The sequence below is a fragment of the Ctenopharyngodon idella genome, chromosome 9 (assembly GCF_019924925.1).
Source record: "Ctenopharyngodon idella isolate HZGC_01 chromosome 9, HZGC01, whole genome shotgun sequence".
NCBI lineage: Eukaryota > Metazoa > Chordata > Actinopteri > Cypriniformes > Xenocyprididae > Ctenopharyngodon > Ctenopharyngodon idella.
Genome location: NC_067228.1, coordinates 1736227 through 1763759, shown reverse-complemented (window position 1 = coordinate 1763759; position 27533 = coordinate 1736227). Strand labels below are relative to the sequence as shown.

The window sequence follows — 27533 nt, the reverse complement described above, 5'->3', positions numbered from 1 at the left end:
GAGAAGGTGAATAAAAATAAAACAATTAAAAAGCAAGATATTTCTTATCTTATTTCAATGCTTTTTTGTCTCATTTTAAGTCACCTTGAGGCCCTCTAGTGGAGAAACACTTCTTAGCAAAAGCAAAATATCACTTTTTTCAGTGTTATTTTAGTATCACTGATATACTATCATACTTATCAATAGTTTGAATTAGCTATTTTTTTCTGTTTTTCTTTTTCGTCTCATTTTAGTAATTTTGTTTTTTAGTTTTTAATTTTTGTCTTTTTTACTAATACAAACCCGATTCCAAAAAAGTTGGGACACTGTACAAATTGTGAATAAAAAAGGAATGCAATGATGTGGAAGTTTCAAATTTCAATATTTTATTCGGAATACAACATAGATGACATATCAAATGTTTAAATTGAGAAAATGTATAATTTTAAGGGAAAAATAAGTTGATTTTAAATTTCATGGCATCAACACATCTCAAAAAAGTTGGGACAAGGCCATGTTTACCACTGTGTGGCATCCCCTCTTCTTTTTATAACAGTCTGCAAACGTCTGGGGACTGAGGAGACAAGTTGCTCAAGTTTAGGAATAGGAATGTTGTCCCATTCTTGTCTAATACAGGCTTCTAGTTGCTCAACTGTCTTAGGTCTTCTTTGTCGCATCTTCCTCTTTATGATGCGCCAAATGTTTTCTATGGGTGAAAGATCTGGACTGCAGGCTGGCCATTTCAGTACCCGGATCCTTCTTCTACGCAGCCATGATGTTGTAATTGATGCAGTATGTGGTCTGGCATTGTCATGTTGGAAAATGCAAGGTCTTCCCTGAAAGAGACGACATCTGGATGGGAGCATATGTTGTTCTAGAACTTGGATATACCTTTCAGCATTGATGGTGCCTTTCCAGATGTGTGAGCTGCCCATGCCACACGCACTCATGCAACCCCATACCATCAGAGATGCAGGCTTCTGAACTGAGCGCTGATAACAACTTGGGTTGTCCTTGTCCTCTTTAGTCCGGATGACATGGCGTCCCAGTTTTCCAAAAAGAACTTCAAATTTTGATTCGTCTGACCACAGAGCAGTTTTCCACTTTGCCACAGTCCATTTTAAATGAGCCTTGGCCAGAGAAAACGCCTGCGCTTCTGGATCGTGTTTAGATATGGCTTCTTTTTTGACCTATAGAGTTTTAGCCGGCAACGGCGAATGGCACGATGGATTGTGTTCACCGACAATGTTTTCTGGAAGTATTCCTGAGCCCATGTTGTGATTTCCATTACAGTAGCATTCCTGTATGTGATGCAGTGCCGTCTAAGGGCCCGAAGATCACGGGCATCCAGTATGGTTTTCCGGCCTTGACCCTCACGCACAGAGATTGTTCCAGATTCTCTGAATCTTTGGATGATATTATGCACTGTAGATGATGATAACTTCAAACTCTTTGCAATTTTTCTCTGAGAAACTCCTTTCTGATATTGCTCCACTATTTTTCGCCGCAGCATTGGGGGAATTGGTGATTCTCTGCCCATCTTGACTTCTGAGAGACACTGCCACTCTGAGAGGCTCTTTTTATACCCAATCATGTTGCCAATTGACCTAATAAGCTGCAAATTGGTCCTCCAGCTGTTCCTTATATGTACATTTAACTTTTCCGGCCTCTTATTGCTACCTGTCCCAACTTTTTTGGAATGTGTAGCTCTCATGAAATCCAAAATGAGCCAATATTTGGCATGACATTTCAAAATGTCTCACTTTCAACATTTCATATGTTATCTATATTCTATTGTGAATAAAATATAAGTTTATGAGATTTGTAAATTATCGCATTCCTTTTTTATTCACAATTTGTACAGTGTCCCAACTTTTTTGGAATCGGGTTTGTAGGTCTTTATAGTTATTATTTTAGTATTTTTAGTACATCGACTAAAAAAAAAAATGAAGAAAACATTTTTCTCTTTGGGAACTAGCTGAAATAAAATAAATGTATGTTTTTTGTAATATTTTATCATTTCAGTTAAAATTTATTTAATTTCAAGGAACAAAACATGTTCTCTTTATGGATTGAGTTTAACTACAAGAAAACGAGAAATGTTTCCTTAATTGGCAACTAGCTGAAATAAAATATTTATGTTTTATTTCTGTTTATTTCACATTTTTATGTCAGTTAATTTTATTTAATTTCAAGTAACCATTTTCATTTAGTTTTAGTTAACTATCAAAACCTCATTTCTGAAATTGATCTGGACAAGTTTTTGTGAGATTGACTTGACTGATCTGAATCAGTTCCCTTCAAAACATTTCAAAGTCATTTCCTATCTCATATTGGCAGATACAGAGAGATAATAAATCACACACACACACACACACACCGATGACTCTGCGGTTGAAGTAGTCGGGCAGCATCCGCTCACACACAGTGACCAGCAGCCAGAAAGCTTCTTCTTCTTTAGTGTACAAGAGCATCACAGACGCCAAGATGTTCATGGACTACAGAGAAGACAAACATCAAACAACCGCCAACAAATTTAATGCACAAGGTTTATGTAACATCCATGTGTAGAGTTTTTATAATCACATTTATGGCTTTTTAAGACCTTTTTTAAGACGAAGTAGGGCAATGTCTATGGTAACGTCCTAAAGAAATCATGTGACTTCCACATGATCATGTGCTGATCATGTGACTTTAGTATGTGTATATTTGCCAGAGTTGCTTCCTATGATTTTACAACTGAGGATGGTGTCTGGATGAACACCGAAACGTCTTTTTTTGTAGTCCAGTGATTTTTAATAAAGAGTTTTTTGAACATTTTATTACCTAGATGTTTTAAAAAGCCATGAATTTTCTTAGACAGATCCTAAACCATAAAATGACAATAAAAAACATTATTTAAACAACTTTACAGTTCATATAATACAAGTTTAGACAAAAACAAAAAGTTTTATGAGAGTCTAAACCTCACATTTTAGCCTTTAGACTATTTAAGAAAAGGGATGAGTAAAATATTTATACTCTGATGAATATACAGTATTTAATACATATATAATGGCTGTCATTATTTTTAAATTTTATATAAATATATACTTTTTTTAAATCTAAATAATTACGCGATGTGCCGATTAATCACAAATTAATCACATTTGGCAGAGAAATAACCCCCAAAAGATATTTTAAAGTCATTATTGTGTTAAATGTGAAAAGCATCAAATAGACAATACAAAAATTAGCTTTAGAAAGAAATATTTTATTTGATTCAACATAGTATTTATTACAAATAAACGTTTAGGCTACAACAGTCATGAATTGCTGCATCTGAATTGGTATTTAGATATATTTACAGACCAAAATTTACAAATATCCTTCAAAATATCTTCTTTTATGTTCCGCAAAAGAAATAAAGTCATACAGGTTTGAAACGACATGAGGGTGAGTAAATATAAATGAACAGAATTTGTAATTTTTGGGCAAACTATTCCCAAAATTATTTTATTGAAATGATGCTAAAACTGCCAGTAGGTGGTGGTAAATGTCTAAATGAGTGAGTCACTGAGTCGATTCGTTCAAATGTCTGATTCATTTAGGAATGAAGTAAACGGCTCTCTTTATGAATGAGTCATTGAATCACTGGTTCACTCGATTGATTCGCCGATTCTTTCAGAAACGAAACTGCTGTGTTGCTCAGAGGCACACAACAGTTCTGCTCTGGTTTTATATGTAATATTTTCCTTGGAAAAAACAGACAATATTGTGTCTAAAATATTAACTTCTTATTTATTGAACTTTTGTGGTGTGTAAGAGTTTTTTTGCTTTTAAAAGAATTCAACCTGCAGCGACCCTGATTACAGTGGCTTATCATAATGCCTGCGCTAATTAGCGCACGAGTGTTTTGGCATTTCACTTATCACTGGTGCTAATGAGCGAACTCACCTGACAGTATCCGATGGTGGGGTTTCGGTAGGCGTAGGCGGTGAGGACCCTGCGGAGGGCGGAGATTCCCGTTTCGTTCTGGAAGGCCGGATGCTCCGGCAGCGAGCGATGCAGATCTCGCTCTATTTCCTCTGTGGCGATGCTCGTTTCCCCCCTGCATTTCTCCAGCAGATCAGCGTAGTAGTTCGGATGAGCTGCCAGCGAGGAACTCGCGTCTGAGGGTCAGATGTTACACACACATAAAAATCAGATCAAATAATAATTCCATTGAAATTAAATACAAATAAGGCAAAGTTTCATGGCCATAAGAAGACAATTTTTATCTCTGGACACTCCTAGTTTCTGTATGTTGAGTTTCAGGATTCCAGTTTTAAGACCTTTCCCACTCTTTTTAAACATTGAAATGACTTTTCTGGTCATTTGTTATTTACTGAAAAAGATTAAAGATAAAAAATATATTTTTTTTTAATCACAATTTCTACCCAAGTGAGAGCATGACTGAAAAAAAAAAAAAAAAAAAAAAAAAAAAAAATGCATATTCGTATTAAAAATGCCCATGGTGTTTTAAGATTGGATTAATTTCCAAGACTTTTCCAGGTTGAAAGGCAAAAACAATTGGTGAGAGGGTGAATTAAAATAGGAAAGGTGCAACAAACAGTACATTTTGATGCACACAACACATACAGTTGAGCTCAAAAGTTTACAAACCCCTTGCAGAATCTAGAAAAATGTGAATCATTTTAACAAAATAAGAAGGATCATGAAAATTGCATGTTATTTTTTATTTAGTACTGTCCTGAATAAACTATTTCACATAACAGTTGTTTACATAAAGTCCACAAGACAAAAAAAAAATAGCAGAATTTATAAAAATGACCCTGTTCAAAAGTTTACACACCCTTGATTCTTAATACTGTGTGTGGTCACCTGGATGATCCACGACTGTTTTTTTGTTTTGTGATGGTTGTTCATGAGTCTCTTGTTTGTTCTGAGCAGTTAAACTGAGCTCTGTTCTTCAGAAAAATCCTCCAGGTCCTGCAGATTCTTCAGATTTCCAGCATCTTTTGCATATTTGAACCCTTTCCAGCAGTGACTGAATGATTTTGAGATCCGTCTTTTCACACTGAGGACAACTGAGGGACTCAAACACAACTATTAAACAAGGTTCAAACATTCACTGATGTTCAGAAGGAAACACGACGCATTAAGAGTCAGGGGTGAAAACTTTTTGAATTGGATGAACAGAATAAATTGTACTTTTTTTGTCTTCTGGGAAACATGTGAGTATCTTTTGTAGCTTCCAAAGGGCAGTACTAAATGAAAAAATATGTTCTTTAAACAAAATAAAAAAAAACTTGCACATCATCTTCTTGTTCAAAAGTTTTCACCCCCTGACTCTTAATGCGTCGTGTTTCCTTCTGGAGCATCAGTGAATGTTTGAACCTTGTTTAATAGTTGTGTTTGAGTCCCTCAGTTGTCCTCAGTGTGAAAAGATGGATCTCAAAATCATTCAGTCACTGCTGGAAAGGGTTCAAATATGCAAAAAATCCTTGAAAACTGAAGAATCTGCAGGACCTGGAGGATTTTTCTGAAGAACAGAGCTCAGTTTTACTGCTCAGGACAAACAAGAGACTCATGAACAACCATCACACAACAAAAAAACAGTCGTAGATCATCCAGGTAACCACACACAGTATTCACATTCAAGGGTATGTAAACTTTTGAACAGGGTCATTTTTATAAATTCAGCAATTTTTTTGTCTTGTGGACTTTATGTAAACAACTGTTATGTGAAATAGTTTATTCAGGACAGTACTAAATAAAAAATAACATGCAATTTTCATGATCCTTCTTATTTTGTTAAAATGATTAACATTTTTGCAGATTCTGCAAGAGGTATGTAAACTTTTGAGCTCAACTGTATGCGGAGGAATATTTTAAAATCAGTTACATAATTGTGTAACATATGGGAGATTCCATTAAACTAGATGACCGTGCTGCATGTAATAAAACTCCAGACTGTGTGTTTATATAAACATTTCTACAGAAGGGGAAGTGAGACGCTGCACAGATGCTTGAGGCGCACAAATATAGAGTAACTATAAACAACACTATGGAAGTGACTTTCTTTTGTTCTCTGTCACCTGGTCTAGTCCGGTGAACTTCTCTCTTGCATCTTTCCAATCTCACCTGAGAAATGGAGCCACAGCTCCCCGCGCAGAGACTCCGGGATCCCCAGTGCCACCAGATTGCGGATTTTATCGGTGCGGAACATGTGAACGCCACGACCAAACTCAGTAAAGTGATCGTCCCATAAACGCTCTCTGACCTGCTCTGTGTTCTGATGGAGAAAACACACACTTCAGCAAGAAATTATTTGCATGAACAGCATCTGCACTTTGCATAAAGCGTATTTTTAGATGCGTTTCTAATGTTATTAACCAAGACCTTGGCATTAAATTACAGTTGATGTGATGAAACTATAGAAGTTTACTCAACTATGACAACTTCTGCTTCTGAGAATCTCAGACATGTGAAAAGGTTAAGATTTTTTTGCATTGTGATGATATTATCATAACAACTAAACACATTTTACCCCCAAATTCTCATTATTGTAATGCGTCCTGTCATTTTAAATTTGATTTAATTTTGATTGTGATGAGTTTTTTGAAGATAACTGTATCATCATTTAAATTACTGCACTATTTTATAATCAAACCTTTTTCTAATCTCGACAAAACATGTATCGTTGGATAGGTACGAGGCTTAAGGTTTCCTATTTGGCCACTGTTTTGTGATAGAGGTGACATAGTGACAAAAATGGCTTTTTTTTGGAATAGCGCCTAAACAAAATCTCATAGGAACCACAATTTGTGTGACATTATGGAGCCACTTAAGAGACATGGTGATGGAAAAAAATATGAGATTGGAGGAAAAATTAAATTTAAATGCTTTTGCGTTCTCCCGAGAAACTTTGCCTTCACTCGTAAACATTCTGAGTTCTTTGCAAGCAAACGTAAAAGCATTAAAATATATTTCTTCCTCCCATCTCATATTTTTTCCATCACAATGTCCCTTTAGGGGTACGATATCAACTTCAAATTTGGAACAAACTTGGTTAAACAGGATTAGTTCAGTTCAGAATTCAAATTTCCTGATAATTTACTCACCCCCATGTCATCCAAGATGTTTATGTCTTTCTTTCTTCAGTTGAAAATAAATGAAGGTTTTTGAGGAAAACATTCCAGGATTTTTCTCCATATAGTGGACTTCACTGGGGTTCAACGGGTTGAAGGTCCAAATGTCAGTTTCAGTGCAGCTTCAAAGAGCTCTGCATGATCCCAGACGAGGAATAAGAGTCTTATCTAGAGAAACCATCGGCCATTTTCTAAAAAAAAAAAAAAAATTATATACTTTTTAACCACAAATGCTCTTCTTGCACTGCTCTGCGTTGCGCCACGCATGATGTAATCATGTTGGAAAGGTCACATGTGACGTAGGCGGAAGAACCATAGTAGGGCGAAAAACTCCATCTCATTTTCTTCTCCAACATCGTTGTTTTACCTTTTTTTGTAAAGGCGGTTTGACTTAGTCTTTGCACGTTCACTTTGTAGACACTGGATCGGTTCTTCCGCCTACGTCACACGTGACCTTTCCAACATGATTACGTAATGCGTGGCGCATCACAGAGCAGTGCAAGACGAGCATTTGTGGTTAAAAAGTATATACATTTTATTTTTTCAGAAAATGGCCGATGGTTTCTCTAGATAAGACTCTTATTCCTCGTCTGGGATCATCTAGAGCTCTTTGAAGCTGCACTGAAACTGACATTTGGACCCGTTGAACCCCAGTGAAGTCCACTATATGGAGAAAAATCCTGGAATGTTTTCCTTAAAAACCTTAATTTCTTTTCGACTGAAGAAAGAAAGACATGAACATCTCAGATGACATGGGGGTGAGTAAATTATCAGGACATTTTAATTCTGAGGTGAACTAACCCTTTAAACCAAACAGCTGATGGACCCCACTGACTTCCGTAGTAGGAAAAAAATACTATGGAAGTCAATGAGGAGATCGACTGTTTGATTTTCGACATTCTTCAAAATAACTTCTTTTGTGTTCGGCAGAAGAAAAAATATCATACAGGTTTGGAACAACTTGAGGGTGAGTAAATGATGACAGAAGTTTTATTTTTGGGTAAACTATCCCTTTAAGTTCAGATCTACATATGTGTCAAAGTGGGTGATAGTTAACAGGTTCACGCCATCTGTTCAGATATTTGACGTAAATGATCTTCACCACAGCAAAAACAATCTCAGGCTTGTATACTCACACATGTTTTGTGGTTGGAGTCTGATTTCCTGGGGTGGAATGTAGAAGTGAGGGCATCCGTGAGGACAGTGTGACGTAGAGCTTTATCAGAGATGATGACGCTGCTGTCCTCTTCGTCTGACTGGACGGTGTCGTAACAGAAGGTGTAATACGGTGTGGTGGAGATCTAGAAGACAGAAAACACACACTGCAGTCTAAAGCCTGGTTTTTGCGATTAAAAATGCGAGACTCAGGGCATAATTGATTGTCATTTTCCTGTTTATTACTGTGAAGCTGCTTTGAAACGATCTGTATTGTATAATACGCTGTAGAAGTAAAGCTGACTTGACTAAAACATACTTAATGTTGCATAACAACGGTTATAAAAACTACCATGCATGCTTAATACCTCTCAACAACTGTTCTAAATTAAGAAAGTGAATATTTAATGAACTAGAAAAAGTTTCATTTCCTGAGATGAGCTAAAAGCACAGGAAGTGATATTCTGACAATAGACACAAATAGTAAAATAAATGACTGTGTTTTAGTTTCACTATTATATCACGGTAACTGTAGATCAGCAGAAATCACCATATAGAATAAATATAGAAAATAAAGTAAAATAAATGATTTTGCTTCAGTTTCAACATTATATCACAGTATCTGTAGATCAGCAGAACTGTAGGAGGAGGTGTTGAAGGCGACACATCATGAAAATCTGACTTTTTCCGTGTTTAAGTGCTATAATCGGGTCCCCGCTGCATCTAACATTCCAGAAAATGTGAAAAAGGACAACCCATTAACTGTTTTAGTAAGCATGTGAAAAAATTAGCCGCTCAGATTTTGTTCCCCTAGTGACGTAGGAAGGGGATCTTATTATAATATTACCGCCCCTTGATCTGCATGTTTCCACCCACGGCGCCACCATTTTGTTTTCGCAAGCAACAACGGTGAGCCAGTTCTAACACCATGGCAAAAGTTCGAGCAAAGCATGCTAACGGTTCTGTCGTCGAGCACAGACGAGCACTGAACACTATTTAGAGTCTCATTAGCTTGGATTGACCCCGGCAAGCTCGATTGCTAAAAAAGGAGCGTTTCTGCCCGAACGATATTTTGGAAAAAAATATTAGACCATTCACAGCATTTGATAGCAATCATAAACATTAGCCTGGTGTGTATGACTCTGTTTGGCAAACAGGTACGCTATATATAGTGGGCGTCCATTCGGCTTTTGCACAAAAGATTAACATTACGGCACATGCTAGTGGATGAGTTGAATCAACTCCACAGCAACTACATAAATGTATCCACTAACCGTTCAGAAACGTCTAAAAGTTGTAACTTCTTCCTGAGTCTCTCCATCAGTGTCGACTCCGGTTTGAACAATGTAAGGCTGAACACCGTTACTGACAATCATCATTTTGGCTGCGTGAGATTCTCCAGCTTTGTTGTTGTTGAGCGACCGAAGCGCGAGCTGTTAAAGCTCCGCCCTCTTCTGGAAAGGGGGCCGGGAGCAGCAGCTCATTTGCACTTAAAGGGACACACACAAAAACGGCGTGTTTTTGCTCGCACCCAAATAGGGGTAAATTTGACAAGCTATAATAAATGATCTGTGGGGTATTTTGAGCTGAAACTTCACAGACACATTCTGGGGACACCAGAGACTTATATTACATCTTGGAAAAGGGGGCGTAATAGGTCCCCTTTAATCAATACTGTTCCATCTTTTGAGGATATTAATATCTAAAGGGCTGCCAGACTAACTGACTAATAAAATTTTGGTTGACTATTAGGGGGCGGTCCTAAATATCTTCATAATTATTTGCTAAATGTGAATGTATCATGTGCAGAGATGAACGAGCGATCATGTCTTCCATGCACTGATGAATTATTACTAGTGACCTATTCTAATATGTATAAAGGTTTGAAGTAGGAACAGGGCAGTTTGTAAATGTCAAAGATTGAATATCACGGCTCAGGAGCATCTCACTAATATCTATTAAAGGAGTCCTATTCTGCTTTTTCCCACGTTTATCTTTCTTTAGTGTGTAATGTTGCTGTTCGAGCATGAAAAAGTTATTCTCTATATCAGAGTCACTGTTTTTGAACTCCATTGTAGTCTTGAGTTTCTTCCGGGAACGAACACGTCACAATATTCCTCATTAAAATAATTAATATGCAGAATAAAGGGGCGGGGGCTGGTTGAGTTAGTAGTAATGTGTTGAAACTGGCGGGATATTTCCCAAACACGCTCGAAGCGCTTGACCAATCACAACAGACTGCTCCAGCCAACCAATCAGAGCACATTGTGCTTTTCAGAAGGAGGGGCTTCATAGAGACAGGAACTAAACAGAGCGTTACTGACAGACTGGGAAGAGAGGAGCTGAACAATGGAGAATATGAGGAAAATAATCAACATTCAAGCATGAAAACCTGTTCTAGTAGAGCCCAAAAAACAACATCAACAGACTAAACTGGGATGATACAAAATGAAAGGTAATACATCAGATGTCAAGAGTACCGTGGATTTCTTGCGTTGGTCGTGTCCACGTATCATATTCTGTTCCCAGTGGAGAGCTCGCAGTCGGTCTCTGACGTTCTCCACCAACTCATCACGATGAAGCAGCTCGATTAGCTGGAACGCACGCTTACACCGTACGCTAATGATGACGGGGTTGGGCAGAGCGCTGGTGCTCTCAGCCTTCTCAATGCAGAGGATCTGCACAAACACACAGATTTCATTAATACATCATCTCCTAATGGATAAAAATCACACAATTCTGACTTTATATCTCACAATTCTGACTTTAAATCTCGCAATTCTGACTTTATAACTCACAATTCTGACTTTATAACTCGCAATTGTGAGATAAAAAGTCGCAATTACCTTTTTTTTATTTTTTTATTTCACGGAGGAAACAAGCTTCCATACAAAAAGGGCATTATTGATACATTTATATGATACTTTTATGGTGCATTTTTTTTTAGTGTTTTTTTGGAGCTTGAAAGTTGAGTTGAAACAAGCAGCTCTGACATTCTGCTAAACATGGTTACTAAGCAGTTCATAAGTGTTGAACGAGATGTAATGGCGTTCGCACCTCTGCGAAGGGTATGATGAGAGTACACTGGCCCTCCTCACGGCTGCTAAAGCACAAATACCCGTCTGTGGTGTAGACGGTGCCCGGCGTGTGGCAGCGGGCATGAGGAGTCCAAACCGAGCATGACATAACTTCCCGTAGACGCTCGGCCCGCGGCAAGCCAAAGAGAGAGAGCACGTACTGTCGGAGAGCCTGCTCCTCCAAAACCCTGAAACCAACACAAACAAACAGAAACAACTTCATGCATCAGACCTCAACAGATCTGAAGGTTTCCGAAACATCAAAGCAGCAGTGAAAGAACGAACGCTGCTGCTCTATAAATACACACGTGCTGCTTTCACACCCACAAACACACCGACACACTCACCCCACAACAACTCATGACTTAAATGTTTATTTCACATGCTGGTTTATTGGAGGTTTACAGTTTAAAGGTGACTTGAAATATTGTATATATAAATAAAGTTTATTGTTATTATTATTAATCATCCATTAACAGATTTAATGCAACTGCTGTTCTAAATCTCTGAGAAACACCAGAAGACACTTTAACATCTCTATATTTCTGTTATTTTCATTTCTTCTTTACTTGTTTTCACTCTTTCTCATACATGAACTTCCCCTTTAGCAGAGGAAGTATGTAAGAATCAAAACCCTGCTGATGATTGGCTGGATGGAAGGTACTGGCTGGATGCAACAGATGGTTCACTGAAGCTACATAAACTAAACCTGATGTTCATGTTCTCCAGCATGATGGAAGAACATCTGACCGTCTGTACAAAGACACACATAAGCTAATCTAGTGTCTGATGTATATGTGAAGCAGATGTAATGTAAACCTCTTGGTAATGTTTGTGGAGTCCTGCAGCGATTGGTCGAGTGTGAGTCCGCCGCTGTCCAGCAGCCTGCGGAGGGCGATATCAGCCAGCTGACACATGACCTTCATCACCTCATCCACATTCAGAAACATGGAGAATTCCCTCTGTTTCCGTCTTGTGTGAACGCGGATCACGTCCGTCAGCAAACCCACCGACACGCGTTCCAGCCGCGTCACTTCAGCCCAGGGAACTAACAGCTTTACTGTGCACAAAAACAACACTTGAGTTACGCACACTGCTTAACACACCTTTTTGTTTTTTTTCCTAATTGACTCTTCGCAAAGCCCCGCCCCCCTTAGTTACTGTTGCTTTGTCCGACAAGCCATGGCTCTGTCACGCCACACAGAGTGAAAAATACATCGCGGAGCAAAGAGGACACTGACGATACGTCGACAGACAAGACAGAGCAGGTTACTTATGATATTAAAGTCCCAGCTTTCAAACTGTGTAATTTTTTAAGAAATTAGAACAATAAAAACCGTTTTGTGGCTCTTTAATGTGTCGTGACAGATTGCTGTAGCGCCTCAGCTCAAGCGGCTCGTGAACCGATCATCTCTTCCTACTAGTTCATTTATAGCATCACATAAACATGAATGAACATCAGAAGGAATGTTGTTTCAAACGCGGAAAGACGTCAGTACACACCATTTTTCAAGTTTAAGTTAGGTTAATCTGCTAACTTTGTCGGACAAAATGGCGGATTCGGCGTTATGATTGGTTAGATTGCTTGTCAATCAAACTCCCGGCAAAGGGTCAATTAATGAATTAGATTAATTCGTTAAATTACCAGCCCTAATTCATAAACATTCTGCCCATTAGGCTACATCATTGCCAAATCATGATGTGTCTGGTCTACGTTCATTTAAATCATCTTATAACACTAACGTTCAAAAGATTTTTTTTTTATATTTTTTGAAAGAAGTCTCTTCTGCTCACCAAGGCTGCATTTAGTTGATCAAAAATACAGCAAAAATTGTGAAATATTATTACAATTTCAAATAACTGTTTTCTATTTGAATATATAGTGTAATTTATTCCTGTGATCAAAGCTGAATTTTCAGCATCATTACTCCAGTCTTCAGTGTCACATGATCCTTCAGAAATCATTCTAATATGATGATTTGGTGCTCAAGAAACATTTCTGATTATTATCAGTGTTGAAAATGGAAACCATTTTATTTTTCAGGATTCTTTGATGAATAGAAAGTTCTCACCCTCTTTGCCCAGCAGGAAGGAGTAGAAGGCAATGTGGTTGGTGGTGAGGTAAAGTGAGCCCTGGCGCGGCACATGACCCTTCCAGCAGCAGCAGGAGTAATGCGTGACCAGTTTCTCTCTTTGAGGGAGACCGAAGCGCTGCTCGAACCGTGCCAGGTCTTCCCGGAAGCGTGCCGGATCATCCTCGCCTGCAGCCTGACCGCCCAAAACCTCCTCAGCTATTAAACCCTGTGAGCATGCATAAGCTCTCAAGGTTAAGTAATCATGAAAAGTGCTGATTAAAGCATTACATTTAGATCTAAGGCGTTATATTTAGATTGTGGCATGAAAGGTTGCAGTGATGAACATTGTAGTCGATCACAGACATGTTGTTGAGCTCATGAAAGCAGTGATCTCATCATTGCAACTCAATTTCTGCACACTAACGAATGCTTTCATCATAACTAACAGTGCAAACGCAATGTAACTAAGAGATTTGTTGAATATAACGTTTTGTAGTGAGTCCAGAACTCAGTCACTGATAAACTCATGCTGTTTGATTGACAGCTCCAGCGATTGTAAAGGGAGCGTTATTTGATCGCTTTCTATGTATAATTTAATCACAGTTTAAATGACAGGTTATTTTCATTCTACTAAGAGAAACAATGTGAAGTTGAGCGTTTAGTCACTGGTTTGATTTACTGACACATCTGACTGTACGTGAATCATTACATATCAGATCAGGCGTTAGAGTTAACACAGTTACTGACATATCGCTTTACTGTCGAGTCCATATCGTAAAAGCCTGTTTGCAAAGTCTGCACCAAAATGCGATTGATTTACCAAAGAATCCACGGTGAAATGTACCGAATACAAATAAATAAAGCTCAACTGAGACATTCACATTGATGAAAATAAATAACCATATTCCTAGTATTAGGATCCTTTGAAAGATAATGTTATTTTTTGTCCTGTATTGCTCTTCTCTCCTCCTCATCTCACACCAGTGGGCGGGGCTAACATTACAATGATGAAGTAGGTGGTTGATTTTCTTCTGCAGAGGCGGTGTTTTGTCGCACTATTACGTAATAAACCAACACATTCCACAATGAGTTGTTTTAGTCGTTAAACTTGCAGGATATTCTTATAGTATGATGACCTCTTATATATCAAAAGCTCAAGGAAAATTTGATTTCTCAGTTCATGACCGCTTTAAATTTCCCTTATTCGGATGGCAAAATGTGATTGAAATGCACAATTATTGCTATTATCTCAAATAAGTACCTTCACTTTGCCCTGTACAAAACTCGCAGCGTCTTCTTTATTCTCAAACACTGCCATGTACGGCAGTATGTTCTGATCCAGCCATTTCCAGTGTTTCAGCACCTCCTCTATCGTGGCTCCTGCAAACACACACAGATAATAACATCACACACATGTGCGAGTGATTGCATAACACGCTCGTGTTTATGACGAGAGTGTGTCACACGAGCACGAGATGAAATCACACTAAACATGAGAGGAGACGAGCTCTCACCACTGGCTATGACCCAGCTGACCTGCGACCCGGGCACATGCAGAACGATCCGGAACGGGGCCGCTCGCGCATTTGAGTCCAACACGGTGTCCAACGCACCCACCAGCAAACCTGCAATAAAAACAGACCTCATAGATTATACCATCGAAGGGTTTGATGCTTACTTTTTTTTCCCCAAGGAGCACATGTGTTCCTAAGTTTAAAAATGGAAATGTATCAAATAATGTTTTTCCTTAATAACAATATAATAATAATATAGCTGCAAGCAGCAATTATCGGGGTTCAGGTGCTTTAAGGTCTTTAAGCACATAAACGTAAAAAGGTATGTTTCATTTGTCAAGCCTGTAACCATCTCGATCACAGAAGTAAAACCATTTACAGCCAACAGGCAGTTTACCATCGAAAATACATGGTTTTTAAAGCTTCTTAACAGTTATAGCGCCACCTATGGTCTGATCTCCATAAAAGTTTGTATACTTGTTTAGAATCTTTTGTCACATGTGCTCACCTATTTTCATGAAGTTCTAAGTTTTCGTTTAGGCTTTTGAGTGTATTTTTCCACGCCCTTTTTCTAAATGACCCTGTTATAGCGACCCAAAGGGTAAAATTCAACTTTTTTTGAAAATGATTGATCTAGAGAGTCCAGATAATTGTACTGCACTGGTTTGGTTCCGATCGGGTGAAAACCCTAGGACTAGTTCGCAAAAGTAGGTTTTTTACATAATCGCGAATATTTAATGAACGATTTGATTGACAGCAGTGGTTCTTGAGGCAAAGTTGTTTAGTATGAGATTATCTATCAAATGATATGAATATTGTGTGTATGTCTGAAACACCATGGCGTAAAACTCATTATTTATTTCAAAATTCTCAAAAATGCCCACCAAGTTTTATTCCTATCGGCCTCCATTAACCTTGTCTAATAGGTGCTCAAATTTCATTGGCTAATGACGGCCATATTTTTTGAGATACACCAGTTTCCTCATAAACACCTTGGACCTAGACACTGCATGCCAATTTTCAAGTCAATCGGACTAATGATTGGGTGGTTATAGCCATTTTCAAGCTTTTTTCCTGTTATAGCGCCACCAAGTGTCAAATCGCCACATTTTTTTTTTCACATGACCAAAGATTGAGCCCATACACATGTGTACCAAGTTTGGTGAAAATACCTCATTTTGTTCTCAAGTTATAGCCATTTTAGTAAAAGTGGCTCCGCCCACTTCAAATGTTTTTGCACCCCTAAAGCGACCGTGAATCGAAATTTCGACCTTTTTTTAATAATTATTGATATTCAGATTCCAGAGAATCTTTCTGCACTGGTTTGGTTCCGATCGGGTAAAAAAACCTAGGACTAGTTCGCAAAAATAGGTTTAGGACAAAATTCAAAATGACAGAAAATGAAATCCAGGCGGAAATGAAATCGAATATATGTTTTGTCCGTCTTGAGCCACGTATTCCAATGATATAAGACACTTGAAAGAGTCTACGACAAACGGTCTAGGAATTATGAGTGGTTTGCTGTAGCTCCCCCTATTGGCTGATATCATTGGCTGATTGGGTAATCAAGTTTCAAGTCTCTAGGCCTTATGGTTTGGTCTGCACGATCAGTTTTACAGCAGAAGAAAAATAATAAAAATCCTTACAATTACAATAGGGTTTCAGCACTTCATGCTTGAACCCCTAAATATGCAAAAGGTACACTAGGTTTTTAAATATTTCTGCTTCAAACTGTATCTAATAATTATGTAATTATTTAGGCCTACTTTTTAAACTACTATATACACACACATATATGCACATACACATAATATATATATATATATATATATATATATATATATATATATATACACATACACATTAGTCCTGCAGGAAGTGTTTTTTTTATTTGCACACATACTGCTAAATAGATTTGAAAGTTCACACACACATCTATTTTTAATCACAAATGCAAATGAAACGCTCACACTTTTGAGTCTGCATCACACACAGAAAGACAGAACAATATGTACTGTAAACCTACATTAAAATCACTAGTTTCAAAATGTTGTCCACTGAATTAGACCACTGCTTTTCTCTATAATCTCAGCCTCCAAAAGCATGTCAGTATTAGATGCAAATTTCACTGACATCTGTCAGTATTATACAGGAGTTCAGTACTGCTTTATTGCATGCAACTTTTGTCCGTTTAGAGGTGCATAGCTGTGACCGTCCCTGTGAGCTGCACAAGTTATTAATTTACCGTACTTCCTATGGCCTGATTTAACACCAGCATGACAAAAGTTTCACTTTCCAATTTGAGCTGCAGCCACCCGAATCAGCACAAATGAAAAAGAGACAAGAAAAAAAAGAGACAACCGCTGATAATGACAGATACAGAGCATGTCTGAGGTGGAAGTTTCTCAAGGAATAAAGCGCTATAGATTTGTTTTGTCAGGAATCTCAGGATTCGCCTGTTCTGAAACAAGCACAGCTGATAATAGAGTAAAGGTCGGGTAAAAAAAAACGCCTTTGTTTATGCAAAAACTGATTTAAATCCTGAAAAAATTTAAATCGTTCTCTGAGCTCCACGAAAACATGTTTTTCTATTGAGGTGCACAGCATGAGCTGTCAAATGAAGCTGATTCTTTAAATGAATCATTCAAAAGATTCACTCACTCAAAAACTCAGGAGCTGTCAGTTTGAATGATTCCTTCACTGAATCCATGAATATTTTGCAAAAAACTAGAGGCACATAGTTTAATAATCAATTTAATATTCAATAATAGTATTGATTTGATGCTATCAGATGAAAATAAAATCTGAAGTGCATTGAGCAGAATAATGACACGATTGTCTTCTGCCGAGCTGAAACTAAATTCGTCTCATAATCGACAAATTTTGCAACATCGACACGGAATTCAACATTGAACTGAACTGAATAGTGACACTATTATCTTTTTCTAGAGCCACTTTACAAAATAAACACTGTTATTTTCCTGTTTATTACTCCTTTGAAACAATTTGTATTGTATAAAGCGCTACAGACATAACTGACATGACGTAGTTTTATATTGCATCATTGATTGTGAATTAATGACGTCACTCTCTGTGCTTCATTAGCAGCTCATTTACTTACAAAAAATTTGAACACACAGTCTTGTCTTTGTTTGCTTTGAGTCAAATGTTGTGATTCATCTGGTTGGTTGCAGCTGTCAGGTTTGGTTCATGGCTTACAACTATATATTTATGAATATTTTGGAGAAAATGAATGAAAAGTGTCCGCTGACTGAGTCAAGTCAGCTTTATTTCTATAACACTTTATAAAATACAGACTGTTTCAAAGCAGCTGTACAGTGATAAACAGGAAAATAATGATTCAATGATGCAAACAGAGTTTAATTCTGCTGTAAAGCAGCTCTGTTTATTCTGTTCAGTTCAATAACTGTGTAAAGTTCATCAAATATGAAATGAGTTCAATTCAGTTCTGTAGAAAACAGTAATGTCATCGTCCAGCTCAGTTCAGCTCTCATCCAATAGTGTCGGTGCAGTCAAATCAATAATATTAAGCAAGCCAGAGGAACTCTATCAGTGACAGAAATGGAAAAAAAAATCCTTGGGAAACTTTTATCACCCTGTTGCAACAAGCAATGCTGGTAAATTGAAAGGAAAGAAAAACAAAAGCATTTCAGCAACAAGAGCTAATGACACCACAATCAAAATGAAAACAGTTAAAGTCCATTACGGACCCCATGATCTCTCTTTAACACGGGCTAATGCAAATCACACTCCCTCGCTTACGGCTCTCGCGTCGGCTTTTAATATACCATTTCCTCTCTGCAGGACATTTTCCAGCTGATAAAGAGGTGTAGGCTATTAAAGCACCCGTTAAACAGATTAGACTAAACATGAACATTACACAATATAGTGCAAAATAAACCGTACTGAGCTCGAATGAGAAAGTACAGATCATTCTATTGCTTAAGCCTTTATTTGACATGTTGAAGAAAAATTGACTGTACAAACATTTGTTTTTGGTTTTAAATATATACTCAAAGATGCCAAAATGAATGTAAATTGTTTAATAATTTTATCTATATATTAGCAGTAAAGAAAAATGAGCAGAAAGGTGATTATAATGTTGTAATGGTGTTTGCAGCTATGATTAAATCAAGACTTCAAATTGATTTTTATTTTTATAAAGCTATGGATTGTCTGGTTAGTAGTTTTTTTTTTTTAAGTAGAGATGCACAGATACTAAATTTCTCCACCGATACCCGATTATTTCGAGTTATATCTGCCAATAATGATAGTTTGGGGGTTCTGCCTTCTTTTAAATTAATGATAATTAATCCATAGCTTTTAATAATGATTAATAATTAATCATTATATTTTGAAAGAAATGCAAATAAAAACTTTTTTCTCTCCATTTTATCAACTTGTTTCAGAGTAACTGGTATCAATTTATAAACAAACACATTACTCAATATTAACACACTAACTACATTCTGAAGATTAAATTAATATTTCTTAACTTTCTGAATGTTAATAATTCATATCATTACTATTAATATCGAACATCAAACTGATTTCTTAGCATTTTCTTTACACAAAGAACAAATGCAGTGCATTTTCCTGCCCTGTTTTTATTGACAGGATATATTGGCCCTGACTATCAGCTGTTTTTAAACTATAAATAGAGATGCACCGACATCTATGGGTCCTGCCCTGAATGGGTCCTGTTTGGTAAACCCGCACCCGCAGTTATTAACAGAACACCCGACCCGATATCCGACAGAAACACTAATTTTAGCCCGCACCTGACCCGACCCATTTGACATAAAAACCGTGACCCGACCCGCACCCGCATTAAATCTCCTACATCAGGTAGACAAAACTATTTTTCTCATGTAGCCTAAAACCAACATTAGGCATTATATGTCGCTGCATCTAATTAAACATTGCATTAAACAACACAAGTAAAATAATAGAACAAAGAATGTTTTAGTAGGGCTATTTAACTTTAAGCTTAACCGCGTTTAAATGCCGAATGAATCTGATAAAATATTTACTAGCTTTGTCTCTTCTAAAACTAAGCAGTGTTTACCTGGCCGCTGGTCCTCTTGTAGCAGCGCGGAAAATATTCTAAAACTTTTATTCAAATTGTAAATAGCCTATATTAAATACATAAAGCGAGCAAAGCGCGCTCCCTTTAATAATCACTATAGCTTTCAATCAGATGCAACGCGATTGGCTACAATGCTCAGCGCTGCAAATCCTGCTGTAATTAGAAGCCTTTAACAGTCTTCAGACAGAGCGTGAACATAAATAAGCACGGGACCATTTGAAAGCAGCTGTCAAATGCACCGAATTGAGTTGGAATAGTCTTGGCTATTGGACCCGCAGTCTACCCGTGCCTACCGCACGTCCGACCTGCACCCGCACCGCACCCGACACATAAATATTATTCCACCCGTTACATAAAATTTGGCGGGTCACCCGTCGGGTACCCGCCCGCGTGCAGGCCAATAATCTGTATCGGCCAATAAAAGCAAATTTTCCACTATCAGTTAAAAATAGAGATGCACCGATATATCGGCCAATAATCGTATCGGCTGATAAAAGCAAATTTTCCACTATCGATTAAAAAAATAGAGATGCACCGATATATCGGCCAATAATCGTATCGGCTGATAAAAGCAAATTTTCCACTATCGATTAAAAAAATAGAGATGCACCGATATATCGGCCAATAATCGTATCGGCTGATAAAAGCAAATTTTCCACTATCGATTAAAAAAAAAGAGATGCACCGATATATCGGCCAATAAAAGCAAATTTTCCACTATCGATTAAAAAAAAAGAGATGCACCGATATATCGGCCAATAAAAGCAAATTTTCCACTATCGATTAAAAAAAAAAAGAGATGCACCGATATATCGGCCAATAAAAGCAAATTTTCCACTATCGATTAAAAAAAAAAAAAGAGATGCACCGATATATTGGCCAATAATCGGTATCGGACGATAAAAGCAAATTTTCCACTATCAATAAAAAAAAAAAAAAAAAAAAAAAAGAGATGCACCGATATATTGGCCAATAATCAGTATCGGCCGATAAAAGCAAATTTTCACACTATTGGTTAAAAATAGAGATGCACCGATATATTGGCCAATAATCGATATTGGCCGATAAAAGCAAATTTTCCACTATCGATTAAAAATAGAGATGCATGGATATATTGGCCAATAATCGACATCGGCCGATAAAAGCAAATTTTCACACTATATCAGTGCATCTGTATTTTTTACTGATATCGGCCAATATATCAGTGCATCTCTATTTTTAAGTATGGTGTAATAGAGGAATTTTGTGTTCTGTTGCTGAAAATTATATCCATTTTTCACATTTTCTCCAATTTCGTAAAAATGTTTAAGCTTGGACTTTGGTCATATTTTTATATATTTCATTTTTCTGTAAATAAAGTTTTTTTTTTTTTTTTTTTTTTTTAAATCTTCCATTGCTCAGAAGACTTTATAGCTTTTTAATTCAGTATCAGTTTTATCTCAGAGCTTTATAGAATGAGTTCAAAGTCTTGAGATCTCTGATTTTCACTGCAAACTTTTAAAGAGATCTCATGTGATTTTTCTGTCTGACACTTTTAAAACAAAAAGTTTGCAAAAGAACAGGTTTTCCTGCTTGAATGTTGACTATTTTCCTCATATTTCTCCATTGTTGCAGCTTCTCTCTTCCCAGTCTGTCAGTAACGCTCTGTTTAGTTCCTGTCTCTATGAAGCCCCTCCTTCTGAAAAGCACAATGTGCTCTGATTGGTTGGCTGGAGCAGTGTGTTGTGATTGGTGTTTGGGAAATGTCCCGCTCCTTACCATAACCACCAGTTTCAACACACTACTAACTCAACCAGGCCCCGCCCCTTTATTCTGCATATTAATTATTTAAATGAGGAATCTTGTGAAGAAAACAAGACTACAATGGAGGCCTTTCAGGGAGTTCAGAAACACCGACACTGATATAGAGAATAACTTTGCAGAGATTTTTCATGCTTAAACAGCAACATTACTCACTAAAGAAAGATGAACATGTTAAAAAAGCAGAATAAAGTTCTTCATGGAACTACAGATGCCAATAAGGAAGAGCACAAAAATGCTTTTGCTCACTACAAGAGATTACAGTAAATCACAGATGCGGATAAGCTGATGATGTCAGTTATAATCCATGAGCTCATGTTATCCTGAACCAATCAAACACGCTCAAATCTGCTGATCTTTCACTGGCAGTAAAAAGCCCTTCACAATAAAAGCACAAGACTGAAGAAGATCATGTTAACTTCATGTTAAGCATAATAAGGTACACGAGGAGGAGCTGAAAGCGTGTGAAGTTCTCCTCTTTCGACAGCTCTGTGTACACAGCTGAAGAGTTGGGAGATGATAAGCGTCTAATGTTTGCCATTCCTGCTCATTCTACACAGCAGAGAAAGAGAAAGAGTAGAAGACAAATAACCGGCTCTCCTGGAATGTTTCCCAGTTCCAAACACAAACGTCCTCAGGGTAATGTTACCCTTTACAGTCCAGCTCTGACGAGACTGATGTGGAAGAGCTTCAAACACAGAAAACGAATTGATTTATAAGTGTCAAACAAACTCAAACAACTTTGATATTGATATTAAATCAAATCTGTATTTGTAAATAAAACAAAGCATGACAGTCACATAAGTGGCAAGGATTTCTGATATGATAAAGGATAATATATATATATATATATATATATACACACATACAAATACTACACTTGTTGTACCACGAACTGTAGTTTAAGAGTTTTTTTAGGCGAGAATGTAGTTGTTTAGACCTGAAACATGTGACTCATATTTAATCATAGTGCCTGTTTTACAATTTGTTTAGAAGTTTTCGGAGATGCGAGCTCCAGGCCGTCAGCGGCCGTTCAGTGCTCGAGTACCCGCCGAGAACAGCTGCATCTCGGCCAGTGCTTCAGGGATTTGCCGCTGTCTCTTATAGTGGTTAAACATGAGATATAATTCATTTTGAGTACATAAAATGGGCAATCTTTGGTCTTATTAATCTAATACTTGTTCCTGAGAAAATCAAATTGGGCTACGTTAAATTTAATCATTTAATATTAAGGCTATATTTAACCCGTAGAGCACTGCTTTTGTACGTTTAACTTTTCTTTTTGTCATTTATAATGGCTATTGTTGTTAATTTAAATATTGTTGTTAAATAAATATTATTTTATATAAATAATTTGTATTTGGTATCGAGAAAGGGTCCATTAGTGCGTAATATGAATTGAGTGAAAGTTACATTAATACGCCATTAGATGGCGGCAAACTTTACGAGTGAATGAGTCAGTCGCAAGAGACTTTTAAATTGAAAGGGACTTTTGTAAATGTGTAAACACTGTTATGGAAAATTCCCTTAAATGTAAAAAGGACAAATACAAAGATCGCTTTCCTCAGCGGACAGCAAACGAATTTTTATAATGGATATTATTATGGACATCGACCTGAAGAATGAATGTTATATCAGACACAGGTAATGCTCGCTCAGGCTCTCTCTCTCTCTCAATAATATTGTACAAAATACATTGAGTTTCAATGGAGGGACTCAACATTTCTTTGTTACTAGTTCTAAAGTGGCGTTTCAGAATTAGTAACGGAGGCTTGATCAAACTGTCAACTTGAGATTTGAATCCGTGGCGGAAGGAAGTAGTTCTGCACAAGAGGGTTTTAAAGACACTCCGTTGTTATTTCTTATTTATTTACACTGTTGTATAAATGCAACATCACACTCGTAGTCGTGCGATATGACTGTATATCAGCAAGCTGTGATTACCTATGGCTGAATCACAGCCGTGCTGATATAAAGCCATATCGCACGGCTATGAGTGTGATATTGCTCATATATATATATATATATATATATTCAACAAGCTACAGTGAAAAGAAAACACTTTCATGCAAAAAAGGTTGTAGAGCTGGTTTCCAATGGAACAAGATTCAGATGTGTGATTAGTTTACTAAACAGAACACAAGTTAGTTGTCCTGATCCTACATAATCCAGTTTGGAAACTGAATTACAGCAGACCTGCTGTAATAAAATCAGTCCCTCATCAGTCTTTGCATCATAAAGTGATTCGTTCAGCTATAAACACACAATCGTTCAGGGTAACTAGTAACTGACACAACAGCTTTTACAGAAGAGAACTGTAAGTTTGATGGCTCAAATCGTTACACAATAACAATGAAGTCATGCACTCTTCAAAATAAAAGTTCAAAAAGGGGATTTTCACCTTTGATGCAATAGAAGAACCATTTTTGAGAACCTTTCAGTGTTTTTTAATGTGAAGAGCATTTTAAAAATCTAAAGAACCTTTTTTCCACTATTTAGACTATTCCACTTCTTCCTTTAGTGGTTCTGTGGATGTTAAAGGTTCTTCAAGGAACCACTGATGCCTTTATTATTAAGAGTGTATTAAATATCACTGAGAGCAAAGGTTTGGTGTCAATTACAGACATATTAAAGTGAAAGTACAAGCTGATGTTTGAGCTTTATCATCTCCTCATTTTAACAAGGCAGTAAAAAAGACAAGAGGTAAGTCTGTGAACTGCACAAAAGGTTCAATTAAACTAAACTAGGTGACCCATAAAGCAAGAGAACATTGTTCATCTTCACTGAGCTTCAGTCATCTGTGTCCTCGCTGAAGTTTTGCAAGAACTTTGACCTTAAAACTGCGCAAGTGGGAAGCAAAGTGGAAAGAAAACAGCGAAAATGAATGAATCTCTATTGTTTTGTAAGAGGGAATGTTTATAGCTGTGTTTTGCTTCCTTGTCTTCTGTCTAAAACTTTCCCACTTTTTTCCAGCTGTCGCAGAGTCACACAAACGTACATGCTTTTGTAAAATCATAATTCGGACAAAGTCAATATACTAAGTCATATTTATGACATAAAGATTCAAAATTATAACATGATACCAAGACGACATTGACATAGAAATTAATAATTTCAACTTTATCTCATAATTTTGACTTTTATCTCATGACTATATTAATGATCATAATTTTGACTATATCATTATTTTGACTGTCATAATTATGACTTAGTATGTCATAATGTTGACTTATCTCATGATTATGACTAAGTCACAGTTTTGATTTCAATCTTAGTCATAATTAGAATGTCTTAATTTTGACTTTATATCATAATTTTGACTTTTTATATCATTATGACATAAGTCAAAGTTATGACTTAGTATGTCATATTTTCTTCTTATGTCAAAATTATGACTTAATACGTCATAATTTTGATTATGACAGACAAAATAACTTGTCATAATTTTGTCTTATGTTGACTTCTCATGATTATGACTTACAATTTCGATTTTTTTAAAACTTTGTCATAATTAATTTTGACTTTATATCATAATTGTGACTTTTTATATCATTATGACATAAAATAAGTCATAATTTTGACTTTTTATATCCAAATTTCTACATTTATCTCACGATCATGACAGTAAGTCAGTTTCGACTTTTTAATCCCATAACTATGACAGACAAAATGACTTATGTCATAATTTCGTCTTATGTTGACTTATCTCATGATTATGACTTAGTCAGTTTCGATTTTTTTTTAAATCTTAGTCATAATTAGAATGTCATAATTTTGACTTTTTATATCATTATGACATAAAAGGTCAAAGTTATGACTTAGTATGTCATATTTTTTTCTTGTTATATCAAAATTATGACTTAGTATGTCATAATTTTGACTTTTTGTCATAAATTATACTTTTTTTCTCATGATTATGACTTAGTAAGTCACAATTTCATTATTTAATCTCTTAGTCCTAATTAATTTTGACTTTATATCATAATTTTGACTTTTTATATCATTATGATGTCATAATTTTGACTTATGTCATAATTTCATCTTTTAATGCTCCAATTTTTTTCTTGTTATATCAAAATTATGACTCAGTATGTCATAATTTTGACTTTTTATGTCATAAATTAGACTTTTTTTCTCATGATTATGACTTAGTAAGTCACAATTTCATTAATCTCTTAGTCCTAATAAATTTTGACTTTATATCATAATTTTGACTTTTTATATCATTATGACGACATAATTTTGACTTTATATCATAATTTTGACTTTTTATATCATTATGACGACATAATTTTGACTTATGTCATAATTTCATCTTTTAATGTCATGATTATGACTTATGACTTATAATTTCGTCTTATGTTGACTTGAATTCACGGTTTCGATTTTTTTTTTTATATTAGTCATAATTAGAATGTCTTAATTTTGACTTTATATCATATAATTTTCACTTTTTATATCATTATGACATAAAAAGTCATTTATAACTTAGTATGTCATTTTTTTTCTCATGTCATAATTATGACTTAGTATGTCATAATTTTGCATTTTTATGTCATAATTTAGACATTTATCTCATGTAAGTCACAATTTCGACTTTAAATCTCATAATTGTGACTTAGTCATGATTAGTATCTTCTGATTTTATCATAAGTTGGACTTTTTATATCACTATGACATAAAAAGTCAAAATCATGACTTAGTATGTCATAATTTCGGATTTTTGCGCCATAAGTAAGATTTACAAAGGCATTTTTTCTTTTGTGGAGCAAATGGGCTTCCATACAAAGTGTTCTGAATGTTTGTTTTGATATTTTCCATGTAATTCTCTTGGAAGGAAACTCCCAGCAGAGACAAAAGGAAAACCAGGATGCAACTGTTGCCTCAGATCTAGACAAAAGACTGAACTTTACTTTAGAGGGAGTCTTTATGATCCAAAAGCAAGCAGGTTTTCATCCACAGAGTCATATTCTGACATATTTTTATCATCACCTAGTATCTTCGGACTCACCTGTGATTTTTCCCCCTGTGTCTCCATGTCCTCTTCGGTGCTGCAGGAGGAAATAATCGTTGGATTTATCCGTCACCCAAAGCTTGAGCGCGTTTTTCAGCACAACTTCTTCAGGAGTGATCCACATCCTCACACACACTCGCGGTGCGGCTCGTGTTGTTGTTTCTAGTATGTACTCGCACTCTCATATTCCGCCCAGAGCTGCAGTTCCTCTTTCTGCGTGTAAGGCGACTGTTTATTTCCGCTTTTTCCAGCCTTTCCTGCTCGCGGTTCCGGCGAGGGAAGTTTCATTTCACGTCTATCCTTAACGTATATATATCAGCTGATCGGTGCGCAGACTGACAGGAATCCTCGACGCTTTTTTAATGTATCAGCTGATCCGTGTAGATGTCAATCGTGTCTGTGGTGAAATAAAAGCTTACCTTCATATTGTAGCTGCTGGAAGTGTTTCTTAATTTCACGAATATACAGTGATAATCACAGCCGCTCCAATCACACAAACTCTCTGCCTGTCAATCATTTGCTCGCTCGGGTTTGCTGATTGAATATGGGGCGGGGCTTTAGTGAAAGGGGCGGGGACGACAACGAGACGGGCGGTCTCATGGATGTCTATGGGCGGTCTGCAACAGCCGGGATACGGAAGTAAAAACTCCATTCATTTTTTCCATAAGGAAATTGA

At 36.6% G+C, this 27533-nt stretch overlaps 1 protein-coding gene and 1 long non-coding RNA gene across 2 annotated transcripts in view; both read right to left on the bottom strand.

The window, feature by feature from the left end:
* Positions 1–27390, bottom strand: part of LOC127519113 (TBC1 domain family member 8) — a 41273-nt gene extending 13883 nt beyond the window's left edge. Inside the window, exons 1-11 of the mRNA XM_051906572.1 lie at positions 26855–27390; positions 14934–15044; positions 14681–14799; positions 13417–13645; positions 12164–12404; positions 11325–11532; positions 10748–10945; positions 8249–8413; positions 6106–6256; positions 3916–4130; positions 2360–2477 (exon numbers count right to left, since the gene is read on the bottom strand). Coding sequence (XP_051762532.1) covers positions 2360–2477; positions 3916–4130; positions 6106–6256; positions 8249–8413; positions 10748–10945; positions 11325–11532; positions 12164–12404; positions 13417–13645; positions 14681–14799; positions 14934–15044; positions 26855–26981 — 1882 coding nt within the window. The 5' untranslated portion in view covers positions 26982–27390. The remainder of the gene's footprint in view (positions 1–2359; positions 2478–3915; positions 4131–6105; positions 6257–8248; positions 8414–10747; positions 10946–11324; positions 11533–12163; positions 12405–13416; positions 13646–14680; positions 14800–14933; positions 15045–26854) is intronic.
* Positions 1–27533, bottom strand: part of LOC127519121 (uncharacterized) — a 47701-nt gene that overhangs the window by 13883 nt on the left and 6285 nt on the right. The window lies entirely within an intron of this gene.